This window comes from Hyperolius riggenbachi, chromosome 8, assembly GCF_040937935.1.
Source record: "Hyperolius riggenbachi isolate aHypRig1 chromosome 8, aHypRig1.pri, whole genome shotgun sequence".
Taxonomy (NCBI): domain Eukaryota; kingdom Metazoa; phylum Chordata; class Amphibia; order Anura; family Hyperoliidae; genus Hyperolius; species Hyperolius riggenbachi.
Genome location: NC_090653.1, coordinates 144,187,654 through 144,210,675, shown reverse-complemented (window position 1 = coordinate 144,210,675; position 23,022 = coordinate 144,187,654). Strand labels below are relative to the sequence as shown.

The 23,022-nt window shown below is 40.4% G+C and overlaps 1 protein-coding gene across 10 annotated transcripts in view; it reads left to right on the top strand.

Moving 5' to 3' along the window:
- Nucleotides 1-23,022, top strand: part of GRIA3 (glutamate ionotropic receptor AMPA type subunit 3) — a 604,867-nt gene that overhangs the window by 491,018 nt on the left and 90,827 nt on the right. For all 10 annotated transcript variants that reach the window (XM_068251187.1, XM_068251183.1, XM_068251184.1 and 7 more), the window contains one exon: nucleotides 14,918-15,085. In XM_068251187.1, the coding sequence (XP_068107288.1) occupies nucleotides 14,918-15,085 (168 nt within the window). The remainder of the gene's footprint in view (nucleotides 1-14,917; nucleotides 15,086-23,022) is intronic.

Here is a 23,022-nt window from a genome sequence, read left to right as displayed (position 1 = left end):
CTTTACTGCTAAAGAAGGGGACGAAGCATATCTCTCTGCCCAAAGACTTCAGGACAAGTACGTACTTCAGCCTGCGCCTCCCCCATCCAATTTCATGGAGATAGAGCCTGTCATTACATGCTCTGTCTGGAATAATAGACTAATTTATGTCCATGCATGTTATTATTAATTTTTATTCATTTATTACCAACATCTTCTGTAGCACAATACAGCGTGCAATGAGTACATATGAAGAAGAGAAGAGGTATTATATTTGGCCCACTTTAGACCACCAGGGAAGCTATATTGGAGGTGAAGTCACCAGTGAACTGCATAGGGGAGAGAGGGAGGACCACTAGACACAAGGGAACTGTATGGGGGAGGGCATTAGACACCAGGGGGTCTGTATCAGGAAATAAGGGCGGTAGGTTGCCACTGGACATTGAGGTTGGCCCAAGACTTGGTCCTAGTTTTCAATTTTGGCCCACTTTATATTTAAGTTTGACTCCTCTAGCCCTAGGGTATGTTTTTATGTAGCCTTCTGACCCAGAGAACTCTGAAACATCAACTGATGTTCCTGCTCATTACACAGTGGGGGGATGGGAACATAATGACTCACCTTGCCAGCAGTGAAGATGCTGGCATCACTGATATATTTAAGAATCTAAACTGAGGAAAGGTAAAATTTAACAATAGGCAAACATTGACTAAATCATTTATACATGAACATTGCAAAAAAATAAAATAAAAAAAGCAATTTTAACCATTACATTATATTAAATAAAGTCCATCTTTAATGACTGTTTGCACATAAATTGACCCCATCCTTCAGCATCAGCATCAGCACCTGTTTCTCCCTTCTTTAAGTCTCGGAAGAATGAGCATAGCTGTAACGATTGGTGTCAGCAACAGCTTCTCTGATTACTGGTGATCTGCAGTATCACCACCAATACAGATGCCATATCTGATTATATGGTGATCTGCAGAATCACCAATAATGCTGATACAGCGTCACCAAGGTACTTGATATGTGTAGGGTGTTTGGTGCAACAGTAATACAAAGAGCGCAGGCAAAAGATCAGGATCCCCTGAGGAGCAGGAGACTCTGACTGCATCAATGTAATTCACAAGAATGATTCAGATACTACTGCAGCCAAGGATCTCAAATGCTAGGAGATCACGGCCTGCAAGGAGATTGAATCACCTGAGTGTGAGAGGTGATTCAGACCTTACTGCAGAAGTATATTCCTGCGGAGCGGGAATAACAAGAACCCCTCAGCCTCTGTCCGTGTGTTGCCGAATCTGCCTGCCTGACTACTCTACCCTCAGGTAGAGTAGTCAGGCAGGCAAATTCGGCAACACACGGACAGAGGCAGTACAGGAGCAAGAGGCAAGATCAGAGTAGTGTCACAGGCAGAGTTTGGCAACTAGATCAGATAGGCAACGGTACAGAATCAGAAGACAGGAGAGTAGTCAGGCAAGCAAGAGGTCATAACAAAAATTACAGTTCAATAGTACTTTAAGCTATCAAGAAATCTGACTAAGTGTGGATCCCCAGCTCCTGCTGGTTCTAGCACACTGTGGGATCTGACTCAGGTCTGAGAGCTAACACATATAGTATTCGCAACAGCAGACAAGGATCAACTGACAGGCAGGGTCTATATATACTTGGAGCACTCCTTAGCTCCACCCCATTCACTCAACCAATCAGAAGGGCGGCTGGAGTCAGCTGACCGGCTGGTCAGCTGACTGCCCTTCTACTTGCATAAAGGTCCTGTCGCCTTGCGCGCGCGTGACCCTCAGCCTCTGTGTGTCAGAGAGTCTATGCACAATGTCAGAATGTGAATGTGTGTTAAAGGCTGCCGGCTGGGTTGTGGGAACCGCCACCATGTCGCCGGCCACGGCGACGGTGTCCCTGCTGCCCTGCGACACAGGCGCTGTGCTGGGAAAAGACTGTGCGGTGGAAACCGCCGGCTGAGATGCAGAGACCGCCGCCATGTTGCTTACCGCGGCAGCGGTACTTCTGCTAGCCCTTCCAATAGCTACCCCTTTTTGTGCATTACCTGTCTTCAGCATGACCTGCCTTAATTTCTGTGCTTTGGATTATACAGTCTCTTTGCAGCTTTGTCCTTAACCAGGCTGCAGAGGAAGATGGCTTTGCTTTACACCCCCATAAGCACCAAACAATAATTCTGAGCTTGCTTAGATAGAAAGCTGCAGCTTCTTTCTTCCCTACAATAGAGAACATCAACAACAAAGTTTGTCCTCAAGATAAAGAAGAATGTGCATCTGCTCAACTAATTCCAAACCACAAGAATTCTGGCAATTGACATACATTTTGCAAAAGTTATGTTTCCAAAGTTGTGTAGTAGCTTCTAGGACCTGAACTCAGAACTTACTCTCTGCTCTTAAAGATAAGCAACAGCATAATAACTTTTAAAGAAAAAACATTTATTTGTTACAGCTGATACAAATCCTGCAATAAATCTGCAGTGTGTCTTCTTCCTGCTTTCATGGAAGCAGACATATGGCTTGATTCACAAAAGAGTGCTAACTGTTAGCATGGCCGTTTTCGCGCGAATTTTCGCATTGCGCACGCTCGCGAATTTTTGCGCAAAACTATAACGTTTTCGCGCGCAATGCGAAAATTCACGCGAAAACGGCCGCGCTAACAGTTAGCACTCTTTTGTGAATCAAGCCCATAGGGTTAACATCCTGCATTTACCAATTAGCTTCGCTGCTGGGACAGCCAGCTGACACAGCTGAGAGATCAAATTGCACTGATGATTAGTCACAGATGAGAAGGAATTACACTGGCTAAACTCTCTAAATACATACAGGGTGCATTTCTCTATGCTATAAGGCAGTAGTAGGAGGCGCCCTTATTGTATAATCAGCAATTGCGCATAAATGCAGTAAATAAAAGTGTGACGTAGATCGCCTACCTTATGAATGGACACTCCACTCGGTAGGAAGGATGTAATAATTTATTGGTAACAAGCACTTAGGACTGTCCTAAGTGCTTGTTACCAATAAATTATTACATCCTTCCTACCGGGTGCAGTGTCCATTCATAAGGTAGGCGATCTACGTCACACTTTTATTTACTGCATTTATGCGCAATTGCTGATTATACAATAAGGGCGCCTCCTACTACTGCCTTATACTGAGTTTAACATCCCACAATCGTGAGAGTGTTATTTTTGCCACAAATCTGTGGTAAAAAAGTTTTTTCTGAAGGAGCTGCGACCATCCATCAAAAAGACCGAGTGGGGACGGATTTTCTCCACATGCCTATCTGAGTGGTTGCCTCGTTAGCAACCTACACTTGTGAGTAAGATTACTTGTATACCTTGACCAGTTTGCAAAGATAATACACTATAGGGGCTCCCGGTGTCTCTGTGTTTTTTTCTTTTTCTTCTTATCTACATTTCTCTATGCTTTCCTTCTGTCCTGTGCAATCTAAAGTGAACCTGAAGCAAAAATAAACGTATGAGATAATGAATGTGAATGTGTGTGTGTAATACGGATAATAATTAGAACATCAGTTGCAAAGAAGTTTCATATTTTTATTTTCAGTTATATAGCTTTATTTCTAACATTTCATCAGACTGTTTTGCAGTTTAGATCCATTGAACATTCCTGCAGCAAAGCCTCATCTTAAGCTTTCTCTTACTGTTTCTTGGCTGTTTAAGCTCTTCAAAAAACAGGACTGTTTTCAACAAGTTTACGCCAAGTTTAGAGAAGCTCTTTTGCATAGATAACAACTCAAATATTTTTTCTTAATTCTTCCTGTACTGGTTAAACGGAAAGGGACTTTACGTCATGTTTAGTAGGGTTTGTATCATATGTGCATATGTTTATCTCATTATGTCACTTCAGGTTCACGTTAAGATGAATATACAAAGATAGATAATAGAACTGCATAATATGACTTTATCAGTATTACCGTTGACTCACTTGTTTGTGGATGGTTGTTCAAGTTTCACATAAATGGCTTTCAAGCCACTATCACCTTATCACGCTATCACACTCATGCAGTCCTTTAAATCGGGATTGTCACCATAAAAATCAAATTTCAACAGCGTGTATTAAGTGATAAAGATGCTAATCCTGCATTCAAAACTTTAAAAACGTGGCCCTTTAGTAGTCAGTGCCAGACAGTTGCATGCTGGCGGTTCTTTTTATCTATAATATATTCCTCCTCTTCCATTTATTTCCCTGCCTATCTGAAACATGATTCTCTACTCACTTGTGTTTACAAGCGAGGCTGAGGTGACTCAGCGATTGGAGGAGAAAAGAAAAAAAAAGTAAAGGGCAGAAATTATATCAGGATTTAGCCTAAACTGTGAGCAAAAGACATGGTTCCCACCAGGAACAGAATTCTCTTCATTTACTATATAAGATTCACTGAAATCAAAACATGGACAGTACAATACATCTGTTATGTAAGTAGATCAAGTATTTATCTACTTATATGTGTGTTTTTTTTCCAGGCATAGTATGGCTAATCCTCCTGCTTTAAGTTGCCTTGTTTTTTTTAAAGTGACACGAAGCAAAAAAAATTATGATATGATGAATTGTATGTGTAGTACAGATAATTAATAGTACATCCTCACATCCAGGCAGCTGCTGCTGTGCTGGTGCGCTCTTCGGCACGCCCCCGCGCACACATGTAGCCCGGAGATCAATTAATGGGAACATGGTTCTAAGTCCCCGCTGTTATAAATCACCTATTTGCTTCAACACCAGCAACTTCTTAGAGTTGCACCTAACAGACTGTGAGATAACTTGGCTCTCAACACAGCAAGCATTATAGGCAGAGGAGGGACGAGGTCCTCCAGCACCCAAGGGTGAGACACCAAAGTGCGCCCCTCCATCCCTCCCACCTCAGCTGTCACACACGGATTGCTATTAGACTAAGAGGGCCACAGGGTCCACAACCTCCCCAACACCTTACTATCTAGTTATCTGGCTTGCAGTCACTGCTATGTATCACCTTTTCTTATTTCTTTCTGCTTCATACACAATTAGGAATGACAGCTGAATGAATTGTGCGCCCCCTCCTACACTGCGCCCTGAGGCTGGAGCCTCTCCAGCCTATGCCTCGGCCCGGCCCTGATTATAGGAGATAGACCTTATTTAGGCTTCCAAGTTGTTTATTCAGTAAACAGATATACAGATACAGTTCGTTACATCTTAGCAAAGCAAATTCTTCTGTTTAAGTCCGTTGCGTTACAAGTTCTTGACTAACATTCCTCCTGAATGTTAGTCAGTTATCTTCTTTCTATACTACGTTACATCTAAATTAAGTATATACAGGATCTTCTCAAAAAATTAGCATATTGTGATAAAGTTCATTATTTTCTGTAATGTAGTGATAAACATTAGACTTTCATATATTTTAGATTTAAATACACACAACTGAAGTAGTTCAAACCTTTTATTGTTTTAATATTGATGATTTTGGCATACAGCTCATAAAAACCCAAAATTCCTATCTCAAAAAATTAGCATATTTCATCTGACCAATAAAAGAAAAGTGTTTTTAAAACAAAAAAAGTCAACCTTCAAATAATTATGTTCAGTTATGCACTCAATAGTTGGTTGGAATCCTTTTGCAGAAATGACTGCTTCAATGCGGCATGGCATGGAGGCAATCAGCCTGTGGCACTGATCAGGTGTTATGGAGGCCCAGGATGCTTCGATAGCGGTCTTAAGCTCATCCAGAGTGTTGGGCCATGCGTCTCTCAACTTTCTCTTCACAATATCCCATAGATTCTCTATGGGGTTCAGGTCAGGAGAGTTGGCAGGCCAATTGAGCACAGTAATACCATGGTCAGTAAACCATTTACCAGTGGTTTTGGCACTGCGAGCAGGTGCCAGGTCGTGCTGAAAAATGAAATCTTCATCTCCATAAAGCTTTTAAGCAGATGGAAGCATGAAGTGCTCCAAAATCTCCTGATAGCTAGCTGCATTGACCCTGCCCTTGATAAAACACAGTGAACCAACACCAGCAGCTGACATGGCACCTCAGACCATCACTGACTGTGGGTACTTGACACTGGACTTCAGGCATTTTGGCATTTCCCTCTCCCCAGTCTTCCTCCAGACTCTGGCACCTTGATTTCCGAATGACATGTAAAAGTTGCTTTCATCCGAAAAAAGTACTTTGGACCACTGAGCAACAGTCCAGTGCTGCTTCTCTGTAGCCCAGGTCAGGCGCTTCTGCCGCTGTTTCTGGTTCAAAAGTGGGTTCATGCTTCCATTTGCTGAAAAGCATTATGGAGATGAAAATTTCATTTTTCAGCACGCCCTGGCACCTGCTCACAGTGCCAAAACCACTGGTAAATGGTTTACTGCCCATGGTATTACTGTGCTCAATTGGCCTGCCAACTCTCCGGACCTGAACCCCATAGAGAATCTGTGGGATATTTTGGAGAGAAAGTTGAGAGACGCAAGACCCAACACTCTGGATGAGCTTAAGGCCGCTATCGAAGCATCCTGGGCCTCCATAACACCTGATCAGTGCCACAGGCTGATTGCCTCCATGCCACGCCGCATTGAAGCAGTCATTTCTGCAAAAGGATTCCCGACCAACTATTGAGTGCATAACTGAACATAATTATTTGAAGGTTGACTTTTTTTGTTTTAAAAACACTTTTCTTTTATTGGTCGTTTGAAATATGCTAATTTTTTGAGATAGGAATTTTGGGTTTTTATGAGCTGTATGCCAAAATCATCAATATTAAAACAATAAAAAGCTTGAACTACTTCAGTTGTGTGTATTTGAATCTAAAATATATGAAGGTCTAATGTTTATCAGTACATTACAGAAAATAATGAACTTTATCACAATATGCTAATTTTTTGAGAAGATCCTGTACAGCATACAAGATAACTAACGAGACATAAATAAATATATATAAGTAAAGGGTTCCAGCCAGTAGATAGGAAACAAGAGTGCCCTCCGTTGGCAACTCATGACCTTTAATACTGACCAGGAAACAGTTAACTGTGTCATCATCTGAACCATCTATAATTGGTTCAGATCCCTTGTGATGCCCTGATACACACCTACTTGATTAGTATTCTATGATGCCTTTCCTCTACATACAGGATAGTTCTATTTATTAAATATTGGCCTCTGTTTTCCCCTTTGCAGTCTGAAAGTCTGTACATTTGAACAGATAGTGTCCCTGTCCTTCGGACGAGGACAATCTGCTTCTGGTAAAAGTCTTCATAATTTCTCAAATTATTCTTAAAGAGACCCTGTGCACATCAAGCCTTTCAACTAACTCAGTTCAAATAACTGAGGCCTACATATAATACTTAAATTATAACACCCGCCAGAAAAAAACGACAGCTTCTCATCAGCGGCCACGGTCTTTCTGACATAAAAAAAAGTTTCCCGTCCTCTATATGCTTCCTGGAAGTGATCAGTATGCTTCCAGGGCTAAGAAAAAAAAAATCTTACTGTGGCCATCTTGTGGCCAAATAGTAAAACTACATCTACATATATTTTTCTAATACAATAAACCCACATTATTACATTTAAAATTAACTGTTTATTTCTCACACCAAAAATTACCCAAATAAAATTTTTAATGAAAAAAAAAATTACAATAAAAAAAAACATACATAGTTACTTAAGGGTCTAAGTATCTTGTAAGGGCGAAAAAAGCCAGGCGCTCAGGGCTTTTTCATGTCCACTTATATATTAAGGCACTTGAATTTGACCTGATGAAGCGGTGCTAGCCGCGAAACGCGTTGTCTGATGTGCACAATAAAAAGTATATATATTTTAAATGAAATCTTGAATCTTTGAATTTGGCACTATTAAGGTAAGATGCTTACCTATATATAGATACCCATATTCTCTCTCTCTCTCTCTCTCTCTCTCTCTCTCTCTCTCTCTCTCTCTCTCTCTCTCTCTATATATATATATATATATATATATATGTTGTTATTACTATTATGCAAATCATTACCCTGGCGCCTCCTTCCCTCACCGTACCTAAGGGTCTGAACTTTTTAACTATGCATGTGAAGAGGATATATTAGGAAAAAATATATATAAGCTTGTAAATAATGATGGACGCAAAACTGAAGAAATGCACCTTTATTTTTAAATAACATTTTGGCACCATACATTGTGATAGGGACAAAATTTAAATGGTGTAATAACCGAGACAAATGAGCAAATAAAATACATAGGTTTTAATTATAACATGTACTATTGTAAAGCTATAATGGCCAAAAACTGAGAAATAATGAATTTTTTCTATTTTTTTCTTAATATTCCTGTTAAAATGCATTTAGAAAAAAAGTTACTCTTAGCAAAATGTACCACCCAAAGAAAGCCGTATTGGTGCCTGAAAAAAACAAGATATAGATCAATTCATTGTGCTAATTAGTGATAAAGTTATTGGCTAATGAATGGGAGGTGATAATTGCACTGTTGCATAAGGTGAAAAATCCCCGCAGGCTGAAATGGTTAAACTATAATACAGAGCAGGTCTAATGACCCTTTCAACTTTCTTGCAGTATAAATCTTATCTGAAGCTGCTTGTCATTGTTTCCTTAAAGTATAAGTGCCTCAGAAAACAGCACTGTAGCGACTCAAGTTGGGTCAGAGACCTTAGAGAAGCTCTTTCGCATGGAAGTTTCTTACCTCATCCTGTACTGGAAACAATATTAGACTGGTTCCTGTGCTACTAATGTTTTATTTCTTTTAGCTGTACTACACATACATTTCATTATCTCATAAGCTTATTTTCACTTCAGACTCCCTTTAAATGTGGGATTTTCATATATGGCAAGCACAGTTTTGTCATAACCCATATTATTAGATCCTACTGTGCAGATGCACAGGACTAGAGCTTTCATTGGGCGATGATATGTAAAGTTTGAAAGTCAGTAATTTTTGGGAGCCTACCTGGGCATATTTGAGGCCCGTTTTCTAAAATGTTGCACTGCCATCACCTACTGCAGCTGTACCTAAATGTTAGGTAAATATTTTAATCTCTACAGTTTCAATTTAAAAATTAAAATAGTCTAACGATATATATTTAAATTATGCACATTTTCAGTTATTTAGTGTATTCTGTGTTGAATAAATACATTAAATGTAGTCTGAGGTTCATATAATAGTTCCAATTACTTTTTATAGAATCTAAATTGTTTTATCTAATTAAATTCAAGACAAAGATTAGGCGCCTTCACCTGAATTATATAAAGAATTTAAAAATAAAATAAATTAGTTTTTCTTTATTCTGAGTAGGCTTCGTAGCTTTCCTGTGCTTAATTTAGGAAATTACTTAAAGTACGCCTGTCATTTACAATCTGTTGAAGCGGTTATCAAGGTTATCCTTCAAAAAATGTGCCTTTGCTGAAATATTTTGTAATTCTCTTGCCTGAATTAAAGCCTTGTACATCCGTTCAATTATGATTGGCCAATCACTGACCAATTTTACCTCCTCCATGTAGTATGAGGGTTTACCAGTCTGTTTATAGTATTTAATATCTGTTGACTCTCATACTACATGGAGGTGGTAAAATTGGCCAATTATAATCATAAGTGTGTACCGGGCTTTAGAAGCACAACATAATAATTATTGTTGTTAGAAGGCAATATGGCAGCCTCTGTAGCTCTCTAATGACAGGTATACTTTACCCAATCTATTCATGTGGACTTTTTCATTTGCTACAACTTGGGAAAGAATGGGTCAAATATTGATATGATCTTAATTACCCTACTTGCTCAAACATGGAACTAGTTACTTAACTAAACTACGTACTGCAATATGTAACCCTTCAGCTTAGTATAGACCAGCAAACAGGATGCAGTGTCATTCTGCCCACCCTTCAATGCAAATGTGCAGAGAACTGTGGGCTTCTGCACAGTAGGAGCTATAATCAGCTTCATTGAAATCGGCAGGAATTACTGTATGTGTGTGCACATTTCCATATCCTTCACCAGGTTTTACACTGGACATTTAGTAGTCTTTTGTATTTTTTTATTTTAAAACGTGTAAGCTGTGAAAAAAAGTTATGGAGAAAAAAACACCATTACCTACTTCTCCAAAAAGACAACAATGCAGGTTAGGAAACCTAAAGGTAAGGCTATGAGATGTTCAGCCACTCCCCCTGAGGAAATACGTAGATAATATTCAGCAATGGGCTAGTACATTGTGAGAGTGGACAGAAAATCTCCCCCATTTTTTAAAGCACTCTCGTTCCAATGTAGAGATGGACCGAACGGTTCGCCAGAGAACTTGTTCACGCGAACTTATCTGGTTCGAGTCCACGGTGAACCACGAACACTTAGCGAGTTCGACCCGCCCCTATACTACATCATTGGGCTAAACTTTGACCCTCTACATCACAGTCAGCAGACACATGGCAGCCATTCAGGCTGCACTCCCTCCTGGAGCCCCTCCCCTATAAAAGGCAGCAGTGTCGGCCATGTTCTCACTCTGTGTGCTGCTGTATTAATGAGAGAAGGGAGAGACATTGGAGAGAAAGGGAAAGCAATAGTTAGGAGGTCTGTTAGCTTGCTCCTTGCTGATATATGTTGATGAAAAGCACCCTAAAACAGCTCTTTTGAGAGCTAATGTTCTTCTGATGTGTTTTTTTTTTTTTATGTGCCACTGACATTGCATATACAGCCCTGTCTGTCGCAGCTGGCCCTTGCTAATTGCTGTACTGTGCCAGGCCCAGCACATTCAGTGCATACCTTTCACTGCCTCTGTGTGACTGCTTTTTGTATTATACAATACCACCACCAGTCAGTGCGTACCTTTTCCCTACAACTGTGTGACTGCACAGGTGGATTCCTGATTTTTTATAGCCGCTGCTGCTAGCAGCGGCTGCTACCAAACATAATAATAATTTTTCTGGTGCGTGTACATGCCTAATTTTTCTGGCTGCACTGCGGCTGCAACAACAAAACAAAAGGCATGTACATGTGTCAGTTCCCCTTCGTGATCGTTACTTTGCCACAGTGAAGGGGCTTGTGTATCACAATGAAGCAATGACCTGCTAAATGAGTGTGTTGGGGGGCACACCAGACTCAAGATAATAAGGTCGTTGCTTTATTGTGGACAGTTGTTCTGTAATTGAGCTAACTCAGCCCCACCATATGGGCTTGAAAACCGCCATTTCCTGCACTCTCGCCATCATGTGCACCAGTCCAGCACGGCCATCACTACACAAACAGCTGTTTGCGGTGCATTACACAGTGAGTTTTGTCTGTCAGTGTGAAGCAGTACACTACTTACACTAACTGCTGATCCATGTATACACACGGAAGATGTGTTCAAGCACTTTAGGCCTCCAATTTAGCAATGCAATGTGATTTCTGCCTTTTAGGGATTATAACCCTGCTGTGCGTCAAATCCGTAATTTTCCCCAGGACTTTTGGCATGTATCCCACTCCGCCATGCCCCCCTCCAGGTGTTAGACCCCTTGAAACATCTTTTTCATCACTTTTGTGGCCAGAAACAGTATTTGGAGTTTTTCAAGTTCGCCTGCTTATTAAGTCTATTGCGGTTTAAAAAGTTCGCAGGTTCTCAAACTTTTTCGGAAGTTCGAGGTTCGCGAACCGAAGAACGGAGGTACGGGCCATCTCTATTCCAATGTTGTGTTCCTCAAAAAAATAAAGCAGTCCTCTTATAAAGGCAAGCTTATGGTGCCATCCTCTCATACAATTAACAAAGTGGTGGTTAAACAGCCACACAAAACCAGGTGAATAAGTGAAAAGCGTAATTTGTACAAATAAAAAAAAATAGTGACAACATTTAATAAATAAAGACATGTCTTAAAATTCTTTATGTTCTGTTTAACCAGCATCATAGTCCATAGTTCTTCATCTGTAATATTCTTGCTTGATTAAATAACTGCCTTCTGCTGTTATCATTCCTCCAGAGCAAACTGAGGTGGAACCTGGGATTTGGCATATTTGAATTTCCTGCCAAGATCTTCCATTGGTTCAGAGTGACTTGTGGACCAGTAGGGATCCTTTGCAGCAAATTCAGATTAGCTTTGGCAAAAAAATTAAATAAGTCCTGGTGGTGAATTCAGTACTTTTCATATTAAAGTAAAAGAAATGAACATATCCAGGCCCAGTAGTTGGCAATGAATTAGTTGACATCTGGTTAGTCAGCAACATAAGGTTTGAATTGGCTAATTTCAAGCCCCTTTCTGAGTTAGAGACATTTGCAAACTGGATAATTAATAAATACTATAAACTGTGGTTGACTGAAAGTATAGAATATGTCAAGTGCTACAAATATAGGTAATTTAGTTGTATAAAAATGATTACATTTTTATTTCATCAGCACATAACAATATACTTCATAGACAAGTAATAAAACCAAAGAGGTGTTTGGTCTCCATACATAAACACTCAACAATAATACAGTAAATAATGTATTGGACAATATCCCAAATTAATGTAATTTGCAATAAATTTCAGTTCCCAGGTCACTATTAGTGTTGGGCGAACAGTGTTCACCACTGTTCGGGTTCTGCAGAACATCACCCTGTTCGGGTGATGTTCGAGTTCGGCCGAACACCTGATGGTGTTCGGCCAAACCGTTCGGGTTCGCCCGAACTACTAAATGCCCGGCCGAACAGGGCCGAACAGGGCCCCTGTTCGGCCGAACAGGGCCCTGTTCGGTCGAATACCGCCCCCCTATGGGGTTGCAGGCATAAGGGGGGAGGATGCCCCGATCGCAGGGGGGGTCGGAAATTCCCCCCACCCCCTCCGCTAGCGCTCCCCCCTCTGCCCACTTCCCCATAAAAAAGTTGGCGTAAAGTTAAATATTACCGGTGGTGGCTGCTGCAGTGGCTGGCTGGCAGTGGTGTGAATGAGGAGGAGGAGTCCGAGTATGACGCGTTGAGGCCAGGCAGCGGGCGGTTCAGCGGTAGTACCCTTGTGGTACTTCCGCCCTTTCTCTGACCTCACGTCCTCTACGTGATGACGCATACGAGGGTACGCGTCACGCGTACCATCGTATGCGTCATCACGTAGAAGACGTGAGGTCAGAGAAAGGGCGGAAGTACCACAAGGGTACTACCGCTGAACCGCCCCTGCCTGGCCTCAACGCGTCATACTCGGACTCCTCCTCCTAGTCCTCACTCACACCACTGCCAGCCAGCCACTGCAGCAGCCACCACCGGTAATATTTAACCTTACGCCAACTTTTTTATGAGGAAGCGGGCAGAGGGGGGAGCGCTAGCGGAGGGGGTGGGGGGGATTTCCGACCCCCCCCCCCCGCGATCGGGGCATGCTCCCCCCTTATGCCTGCGACCCCATAGGGGGGCCGTATTGCGGCATGTTCGGGTCCCCATTGACTTGCATTGAGTTCGGGGTTCGGGCCGAACATGCCGAACATCTGGCCCATGTTCGGCCTGTTCGGCCCGAACCCGAACATCCAGGTGTTCGCCCATCACTAGTCACTATGCGGCCACAGAGCAGAACCACAGAATGATGAATAAGACACTCAATGGGTATAATCATGGCAATAAAAAGCTGTGTCAACCAGTTGACTAGAAACTTAACATGTTTTGTGAATCAACAATTGTCCACTCCATTAGGAGATAGAAATGGCTGAAAATGGCATAATTAGAAAACAATGGGAGACAGAAAATAGCACATCTTAGAATCAAGTAGTGAAACACTTATAAAGAATTGATAGTTAAAATGAGAATAGTGAATCTCCACCAAAAATAGCTAGAAAACATTGCTCTTTTAATTTTGGATAAGAAAGAGTGAAATGAAGGGGTTCCTGTTGTGCAAACCATGCCCAGAATCATGCAATGTGTTCTAACTATGCAGTTTTGAACCGTGTCTTTCTCCTGATGAAGTATGGAGACTGATTTGAACACTTGTTTTGGCTTTAATATAGTGTCTGTAATATATTGTATTCACAAAATAAAAATGTAATTGTTTGTACACAACTAAATTACCAAGCTTTGTAGCACTTTATATTTTCTGTTCTTAGAATTTGATTGTTATCTTAACTGGATAGCTTACTTGTAAGGCTGTTGCCTTTGATGTAGGATTTGAGACCTTTTACAAGGGTTGAAATCCTGGCTCAAGCCAGTTTGTATGACAGTAAGGAGTCTTTGGGCAAAGCTTGCTAATGATCCAGGAGTGTGCCCTAAGTGGCTGCAGCCCTGGAGTGCTTTGAGTCCACCAGGAGAAAAGCATGATATAACTGTTTTGTGTCTTGGTTTTTTTTTTAACACCAAAAGATTTTATTTTCTAGTATTTATGAATTCAAAGGGATATGGGGAGAATAGACACCTATTTATATAATAATATAATTGCATGATATGCATGCTTGATTCTGAACCGTAACTAGTCTCGCAGAGTCCCTAGCAAAAATAGCAAGAAGTCCCCTCTTTAAACCCCAATCTCCCCCTCTCCCCTTGTTTACACATATAGTAATCCATCACCAGCCCTCCACCTTTCAATTATTGTAGCAATTAAAAAATCCCCCCCCCCTCTTATACATTAGAATCACTCTCTTCTACTCCCCCCGTATGTTGCAGATTTACAGAGCATTGTTTATCTGCTCTGGCACTGTATTGGGTCTCCTCACTTCTTCCAATTCCCAATAGATGTGCACTTCCTGCTTGCATACTTCAGACTCTCTATACTGGAGGTATACAGCATAAAGCGTGCGGCTGCTGGACAAAACTGAGGAGACCAGATGCAGCCCTGGAGCAGGTAAATATAATGCTTCACAGTGCTACTCTGCCAAAATCCACGGTCGCTGGAGTCATAGTATAAACCTGCTGATTGGTCAAATACTAATTACATAATATATAATTATTTGCATACCGTATATCTTAAAATAATAGCATGACTTATATTTCCTTTGATTATCCTGTACTGATTATAATGTACTCTTGTTATTCTATCTAGTATACATCTGCACTGACACATGATGCAGTCCTGGTAATTGCTGAAGCATTCCGGTACCTAAGAAGGCAGCGAGTGGATGTCTCGAGAAGGGGGAGCGCTGGAGACTGCCTGGCAAATCCTGCAGTGCCTTGGAGCCAAGGAATAGATATTGAAAGAGCATTAAAAATGGTAACTATGAGACACCTACACACAGAATGATATGTTGTTACACAATGGCCTCAATTCTGGTGGAGTTATCAAACAAGTTACCTCATGTGAGGTAATTTGTTTTACCTCATGAGGTAATGACATTTAGCAATTCTGGTAGGTTTTAGTCATGTTTTACCTCATGAGGTAAATTAGAAGGTAATTCATGAGGTAATTTACCGAAAATAGCTATTCTCATGGAAATTAGGGGGCATGGTAGCACAAATTTACTGATCAGTTTAAGACCTGCCTGTACCTGGAAGTAAAGTCAATTTGTATGCATTTTGCAGTTTTTAGTGGTGTTCCTATTGCTGTTTTAGTGTTGTTCCTATTCAGGCTGTTTAATAGAAAAGAATAGCAGAAATATTAATTATTAAAAAAAAACTCATTGTTGTCAACTGAAGCTTATGACATTCTGCTTTGAAAGTGGTGAAAGTGGTGAATACTACTGGGCAATCCACCTGATCCCCACTTTATAAATATGGTGAAAGAGAAAACAGAAGCAATGTCTCTTTTCTGGTGAGTTTATCTTCAGGCCCTGTGTAAAAATAAATACACATTACAGCAACAAAACAGGAATAAATACTGCACATTAAATGTACTGTGTAAATAAACTAATACTCATATCTGTGAAGTACAAGTGAAGTCATAATGGCATCTACTGGAAGGCAGAGACATGTTGTTGTGCTTAGGTAATGAGAATCATGGGAAATGTAGTTCAGCAGCATATGGTGTGTCAAAGGCTGCGTATACACACTGCAATGATCTCTGGCTAATTAGAAGTCATTATTCAGAGGTGTTTATTTTCGCATAAAACAAAGGCTGGTTATAAGATGAGAGCAGCCTTGCATGATGTGCTGCTTATGCCTGTATGCAGGTCTTATGCGGCTTTGTTTTTTGGAAAGAAGGAAAGTAAATAGGAAGATAACAGATTGTAGAAAGGTTTGTGAAGCATGAACATCTCGTCTTTGGAAGTTTCACAAGACAATGTGATCTTTATGGAAAGAGACATGTTTTCAGAATTGGTGGCGGAAAATAAACCTGAGCTTTCAGAGGAAAATGTGATACTTTTCATTGCTTCACCTACAGCTTCTAGGCAGCATGATCAAACAGCACATTATTTGTGTCATCTCAGGCTTGTGTCACTAGTCAGACCTATGGCTGTTCTTTCCTGGCATCTCTCCAATCATTTACAGGACTACGGAGCAACAACACTTTCAACCCTTTTAGCTTATGTGTTATATTCTATAATGATATATAAGATAATAAAGTAGTATTTCAAATAAGAAGAAGTATTGCAATAATGGATTCAGTCTTTGAAACACAACGGCCCTTAATTCACTAAGGGCAGTTCAGTAAAATAATTTAGAATAGTAAAATACCGCATTCAGTATTTTACACTTTTTTCTTTTTTTCCAAATTCACTAGAATTGGAAAAAAGGGTTCAAAGGCATTGCTGCAAGGGTATAGCGATATTCTATTGCTGGATTCCAATAGTAAAATATTGGTAATGTTTAATGATAACCCTCCCTCTACCGATGCTTAACTAAAAGACCTCCGCTGGTGGTGCCTAACCCTACCCCCCCCCCCCTGGTTGTGTCTAACCCTAAGACCCCCCTCCCTGGCCCTGGTGCCCAGCCATAAGACCCCCCCTCCCCCGGTGGTGGTGCCTAACCCTAAAACCACACCCGTGGTGCCTAACCCTACTCCCCCCAGTGGCCCCTACCATTAACCCCCCTCTACCGCAAAGCTTAGATATGCAGCAAAGGTGTTTTTTGGCAGCTGGATTAATAGCAAGTCTAATAGAATTGCGTGTGCCAGGGGCCTGCGGAGATGCAAATTGCGGCTTTGGATAGCAGGCTTCTAACTTCTTTGCTGCATATCGCAGCCATTATAAAAGCCACAATTTGCAGCAAAGAAGGTACGTTTCCCCAGAGGCACCTGACAGCAGCTTTTATAATAGGCGCCCATGGCAGCTCCTGCACCCTTTTTTCCTTATTCGGCTCGGTAAAAGGGCACTGACAGTCTCAGTTAATTTTACTTTCTTTGCAATCATCTGCATCATCAGCCACTCCCTACCCCCCCCCCCCCCCCCCCACACACACACACACACACACACACATTGTAACCATTATGACGGAGTACTAAAGCTGCCAATCTTGTTCTTGAATCAGTAGATCAGTTTGGGCATGGGAAAGAGAAGGACTGATTTCCTTTGTTTTAACATGTTACTTGTCTACATGAAAACAGAATGTGTATAAATACATTTCATTGTTGACTATTAAAATCAATTCGGTGTCAACTTACTGGGGAGGTAATTCCACCACTACTGTGTCTTTTAAACAGTTTTTAACGGTTTTACCCTGATATTGGCACCTCTGTTCCATCCTTGCTACATGTAAACAGAGTCACTTTAGCCTACTAGCAACAAAAGTTCAGTATGTGCTTACATTTTGTTGGTTTTTTGGGGGGTTCAGCTGCATCCTAAAGATGAGCGGGAAAATTTGATGATTGTGTTTTTTTCTGCGAAAGTGGCAAATGTGGGCAAGACAAGATTTTTTGTAAATATGTGGCCTTAATTCACCATGAAGCAAAGTTTGCTACTTTGGATTTTTACATTCCGCAGTGCCCTTCAAAAGTTAAGTTTAATTTCATGTGCACATATTTTTACAAGTCCATACGAAAAGCCATTAACAGTGTCACTTTCATGAAAAGTCAGGAGACTGCAGTAGTTTTGCAAACATTTTGCAAAAACATCTCAAAGATTCAATTTACATACCTTTACTTTCATGAAAACTTCACAAAAAGGAATGTTACATTTTTGTTCATCCATAGTTAAACATATACCAGTATGTAAAGCACATAAACAAATATTCTACCCTCAAGTTTTCAATAGTGGTTTTATTAGCCCCTTGTCACTCCTAATGCCTAATTGTTCCTGTTCCATAGCCCAGTGTCTATACGGAGGCCTCCATTTTTTGTGTCTTGTGCCAGAAAAGCGCTGTGATTTCCTATAGCCCTGGCAGCTGCAATGCATCCTGGAGATGCTCACTGATTTATTTCATTGATGTGGTTACATCTCCTGGCCAGGAGATTATAATGACATCAATATTTTAGGTAAGTATATTCCTGCTGCAACCCCCAAAACCCACACAATTAATGAACCTCCCTTAAAGGGACACTTAAGCCAGAAAAAAAAAAGAGTTTTACTCACCTGGGGCTTCTACCAGCCCCCTGCAGCAGTCCTGTGCCCTCGCAGCCACTCACTAATCCTTTAGTCCCCCGCTGCCAGCTAGTTCAGTTTTTGCCGATAGGCCCGACAGGACTGGCCACGCGTAGCTTTCTCCACATTTCTGACTGTAATTAGCGCTATTGTGGGCCGCAACGCGTACAATGATATGCGTTGCCGCATATATACGTAGGTAATGCAGCAACGAGTATCTTTGTATGCGTTGCGGCCCGCAATAGCGCTAATTACAGTTGGGAATGCAGAGAAAGCTACGTGTGGCTAGTCCTATCGGGCCTGTCGGCAAAAACGAAACTAGCTGGCAGCGGGGGACCAGAGGATTAGTGAGTGGCTGCGAGGGCACAGGACTGCTGCAGGGGGCTGGTAGAAGCCCCAGGTGAGTAAAACTCTTTTTTTTCTGGCTTAAGTGTCCCATTAAGGTGGCCACATACCATAATTTTTTTTAATATCTGTTCATTTCAAGAATAGGAATACATTTTTCTGACTGATTGTAAGATTTCAAAAATCTGACCAATGTACCACACACATATGTTCAATTTTTCCCCAATTATGATAAAAATAATTGGAAACTCTGAGAAAATTGATTGGGTGTATATATTAATAGGCTGACAATCTACCACACACCATTCAATTTTCATAAAAAATGATCAGAAAAATCCACCATTCCCGATCAACGTTTATTGAATAAAAAACAAGACATCTGATTGGATTTCTTGCTCAAATAAAAAAGAAAGCTTTTGATCTTATGGAAAATCCGATCGTTTTTATCAAATTGCCGTAAAATCAAATAATTTTATTGTATCGTGTGTGACCAAAGATTTGTGCACCGTTGCTTTTAATGCCAGGGTACAGTTCATGTTCCTTAAGGATTTCTATCCATTTTCCTGTTTTTTCCACATGAATATTGGAGACATCTTGACACTCTTGTTTACTGCCTACTTGATAAAAAGGAACTTCTGGCAGCTTGATCCCACTCAAAAGAATGATGAGCATGGACTGTAAGATTACATTTAGGCCTGTATCCCATAGAGTTATACAGACCAGTTCAGTGTCCGTTCTGTTCCATTTTAATGTTGCGCTCATGTCTGTAAGTGGCCATGGTCAACGTATCCGCTCGTTCAGAAAAACATAGCCATGACTCTGAATTTTGTTTGCCACAGCATGGAACCAATTTTTTTTAGACAAGCATCCGCTTTCTGCATTCCTCTGAGCTGCAAAAAAAAAAAATGTATCCAATGGGTACATTTTTGCAGCAAGTGGGAACTGAGCTTTATAGAGAGCTGGCTTCAATAAGGGTTGGTGCACACCAAGAGCGGTTCTGAACGTTTTTTAAAATGTTTTCAGGGGAAAAACCGCTTGGCTAATGTTAGTCAATGGGCTGGTGCACACCTGAGCAACTCGTTTGTCCCCAAAATGCAAACTCGGGTCCTGCAGCATTTTTGAGATTTCTGAGGCATTTCTGCCTCAATGTAAGGTTTAGGAAGGTGGAAAACCACTCTGAAAAACGCTAGGTCAGAGCGGTTTTCCAAGCATTTTTGTTACAGTAGCTGTTCAGATACAGCTGTACTGTAACAGAATATAAAAAACGCTACACAAAAACGCTTTTCAAAAACACTAGGCATGTTTAGAAAATCTATCTAAACATGACTCAAATCGCTCTGAAAAACCTCTTCAAAAACCACTAGCAATTGCGAATCCACTAGCGGTTTTTGGTGTGCACTGGCCCTAAGACCATCAGTGGAGTAAAAAGCAAGCAGCTAAGCCATGTATAGCAATAATGATTATTGAGCTCACAAAAATAACTTCTACATTTAGCAATGTAAAGAAGAATACAGAAAGTGTCTTACTTATAAATATATTTTAATTTGAAGCAGTTAATCCTCAGATTCAGGTGGCTACAGACAGGGCAGTCTGTTGTAATTAATGCAAAGTTTTATTAAAATGTGTTTTTTTATATTTGTTTGAGTTCTGCCTTAAAGCAGAGCTTAGGATGACGAGGGATACGGGGGCAGAGCTGCATCTATTAGCTGTGCATTTTAGAAACCCTTAGCTGCAACTATTTTGCTAGTTTGGACTTAATGCACATGCAAATGATACCAGAACCAGGAAAATGTTTAGATGTAAATCTTGAAATATATAAAATCTTCTTAACATCACAATCAATCCGATGTAGCAGTGATGTGGATACATTTGGTGTTAGACATTATGAGTGAATGAGTATTTGTGTGGGAGTGTGCTAAGGGTTAATTGACTTTGCTGTCTGATTGGCCACACCCCCTTTAGCACTTCCATCTTATTTAAAGGGAACCTGAAGCGAGAAGTATATAGAGGCTGCCATATGTAGTATTTCCTTTTAAACAATACCAGTTGCCTGGCAGCCTTGCTAATCTATTTGGTTGCAGTGGTGCCTGATTCACACCCACCAGAAACAAGCATGCAGCTTATCTTGTCAAATCTGACTATATTGTCAGAACAATCTGATCTGCTGCATGCTTTTTCAGGCATATGGCTAACAGTATTAAGCCCCATCTATACCATACAATTTTTTGTCCGATTCGATTCAATCTGACATGTCCGATCGGGATTCGATTCGATTCAATTTGCCATTGCAAAACAATGGCAAATTGAATTGAATCCCGTTCTGACATGTCGGATTGAATCGAATCGAATCGGCTTAAGAGGTTCAGGATAGCAAGGCAACTGGTATTGCTTAAAAGAAAAATAAATATGGCAGCCTCCATATCCTTCTCCCTTCAGGTTCCCTCAATTGGGGAGATGAGTCTGCATTATGTGTCTTTTTGTAGCCCCAAATACTACTCTGGTAATTTCTAGGGAGCCACATTATTGGTCCAAGTTTCCAACATTGACTAACCACCTAGGAAATGAACAGAAGAAAAGCATCAATGAAGACAAAGTGACAGATTCTTAATGTCACATATGTATTCTTCTAGCAATATGGAGATAACATACTTCACAAAGAGTGCTTTAGAAAATGTGATATTATGCATGCAAATGGCATTTTTCATCAGTGAGGCATATTGTGTTACACTCTAGTCATGTATATTTTTCAGACAGAATGACAGAATCCTGTAGTAAATATATACAATGTTGTGACATCTTGAAAGATACAATAATAAAATCTGGTTGTGTGATGATCTGAATCCTAGTGTACAAAAACATGCAGCCCGGGGAGTCACTTTAATTTCATGCAAGAATGATTATGTGTGCCTCACCTTGTACTATATAATCACATAAACAATTAAATGAGTCACAGTACAAATATGGAAAGTTATTAGGAAACAGACCGTGCCTAATAGACCATGGAAAAAGAGTGCTAAAGTCTTCATCACATATGGAGTAGGCCTGACCTAATCATTTCACCATTTCAAAAGCACAACTGCTCATGCTTTTAATATTAAAGGATATACAAAGCCAATTATTTAGTCATTATTGAAAGTGGCAGTATTAGTAGGGCTAGTAAACACAATTATACTAAATGTAAGCTGAATTATTGGCTTAAAGTGGAACTGAACTCTTTGCACAGGACAGAAGGAAAACATAGAGAAATGCACCCTGGATATATTTAGAGAGTTTAGCCTGTCTAATTCTCCCTCATCTGTGTCTAATCACAAGTTGTGATTTGAACTCTCAGATGTGTCAGCTGGCTGCCACGGGGATGCAGCTAATTTGTAAACACACAATGTTAACCTTATGTCTGCTTCCATGAAAGCAAGAAGCAGACACATTGCATATTTATTGCAGAATTTGTATCAGCTGTAACAAAGAAATGTTTTTCTTTAAAGGTTACTATGCTGTTGCTGAGCTTTTAGAGCAGAGAGGAAGTTGAATGTTTTTGATCACTGATTGCGATACCAATTGTGAATCTAATAAAATGCTGATATACCTTCATGCTAAAACGGTGCATAGACTTTCACACATGCTTCTTCCTCCTCTAGAGCTGTTCTATGATTACATCACTGGACTGTGGCAATGCATCACATTCATTTCTGAAAAGTCAGTGGGTGGGGCTTGTTCACACTAGTGGGCACTGGGGAAAAATCAGGGTTAGAAGATAGAGCTGGAAGCTGTAGCATGTGTGTGGAAAATAGGGATACTCTTTTATTGGTTTTTGTGTTGTTTGTTTCTTTGTTTGACTAAATGATATAGCAGCAGGCACATTGTAAGGTCAGTTTTACAGATTTTTAAATAACAGAAATGCAAGTTTTATATATTCATCTTCATTAATCCTCATACATTGTGGCACATGATGTATCCTTGAAATCACCACTTCTTGACTCAAAGAGCTGACAGAATGCATTCCGTCTAATAGCTTCAAAGGCACAAGCTTCATTAAATGAATGCAGACTGCAGATCTGTCATCATGGTTGCTACATCTCATGCTTTTTCAAAGCCCCGGGCCACACGGGCATCATAAATGCAGAAGTTTTCTTTTTGTTTTTTTATTGTTTCTTTTGTTTCTGAATGACAGTTTACTGCAATGTTATCAGTTTATTTGAGGTTTTTAGTCTCTTTACAAGTAGTATTGTACTGTGTTAGCCATCAGTAAAAGCAAGAATGAATTGAGTCTGAAGAAGGCTTATTAGCTGAAAGCGTATTCTTTTTCTTCTAAGTTAGTCAATAAATGCTATCATCCTGATTTAAAAGTTCTCAG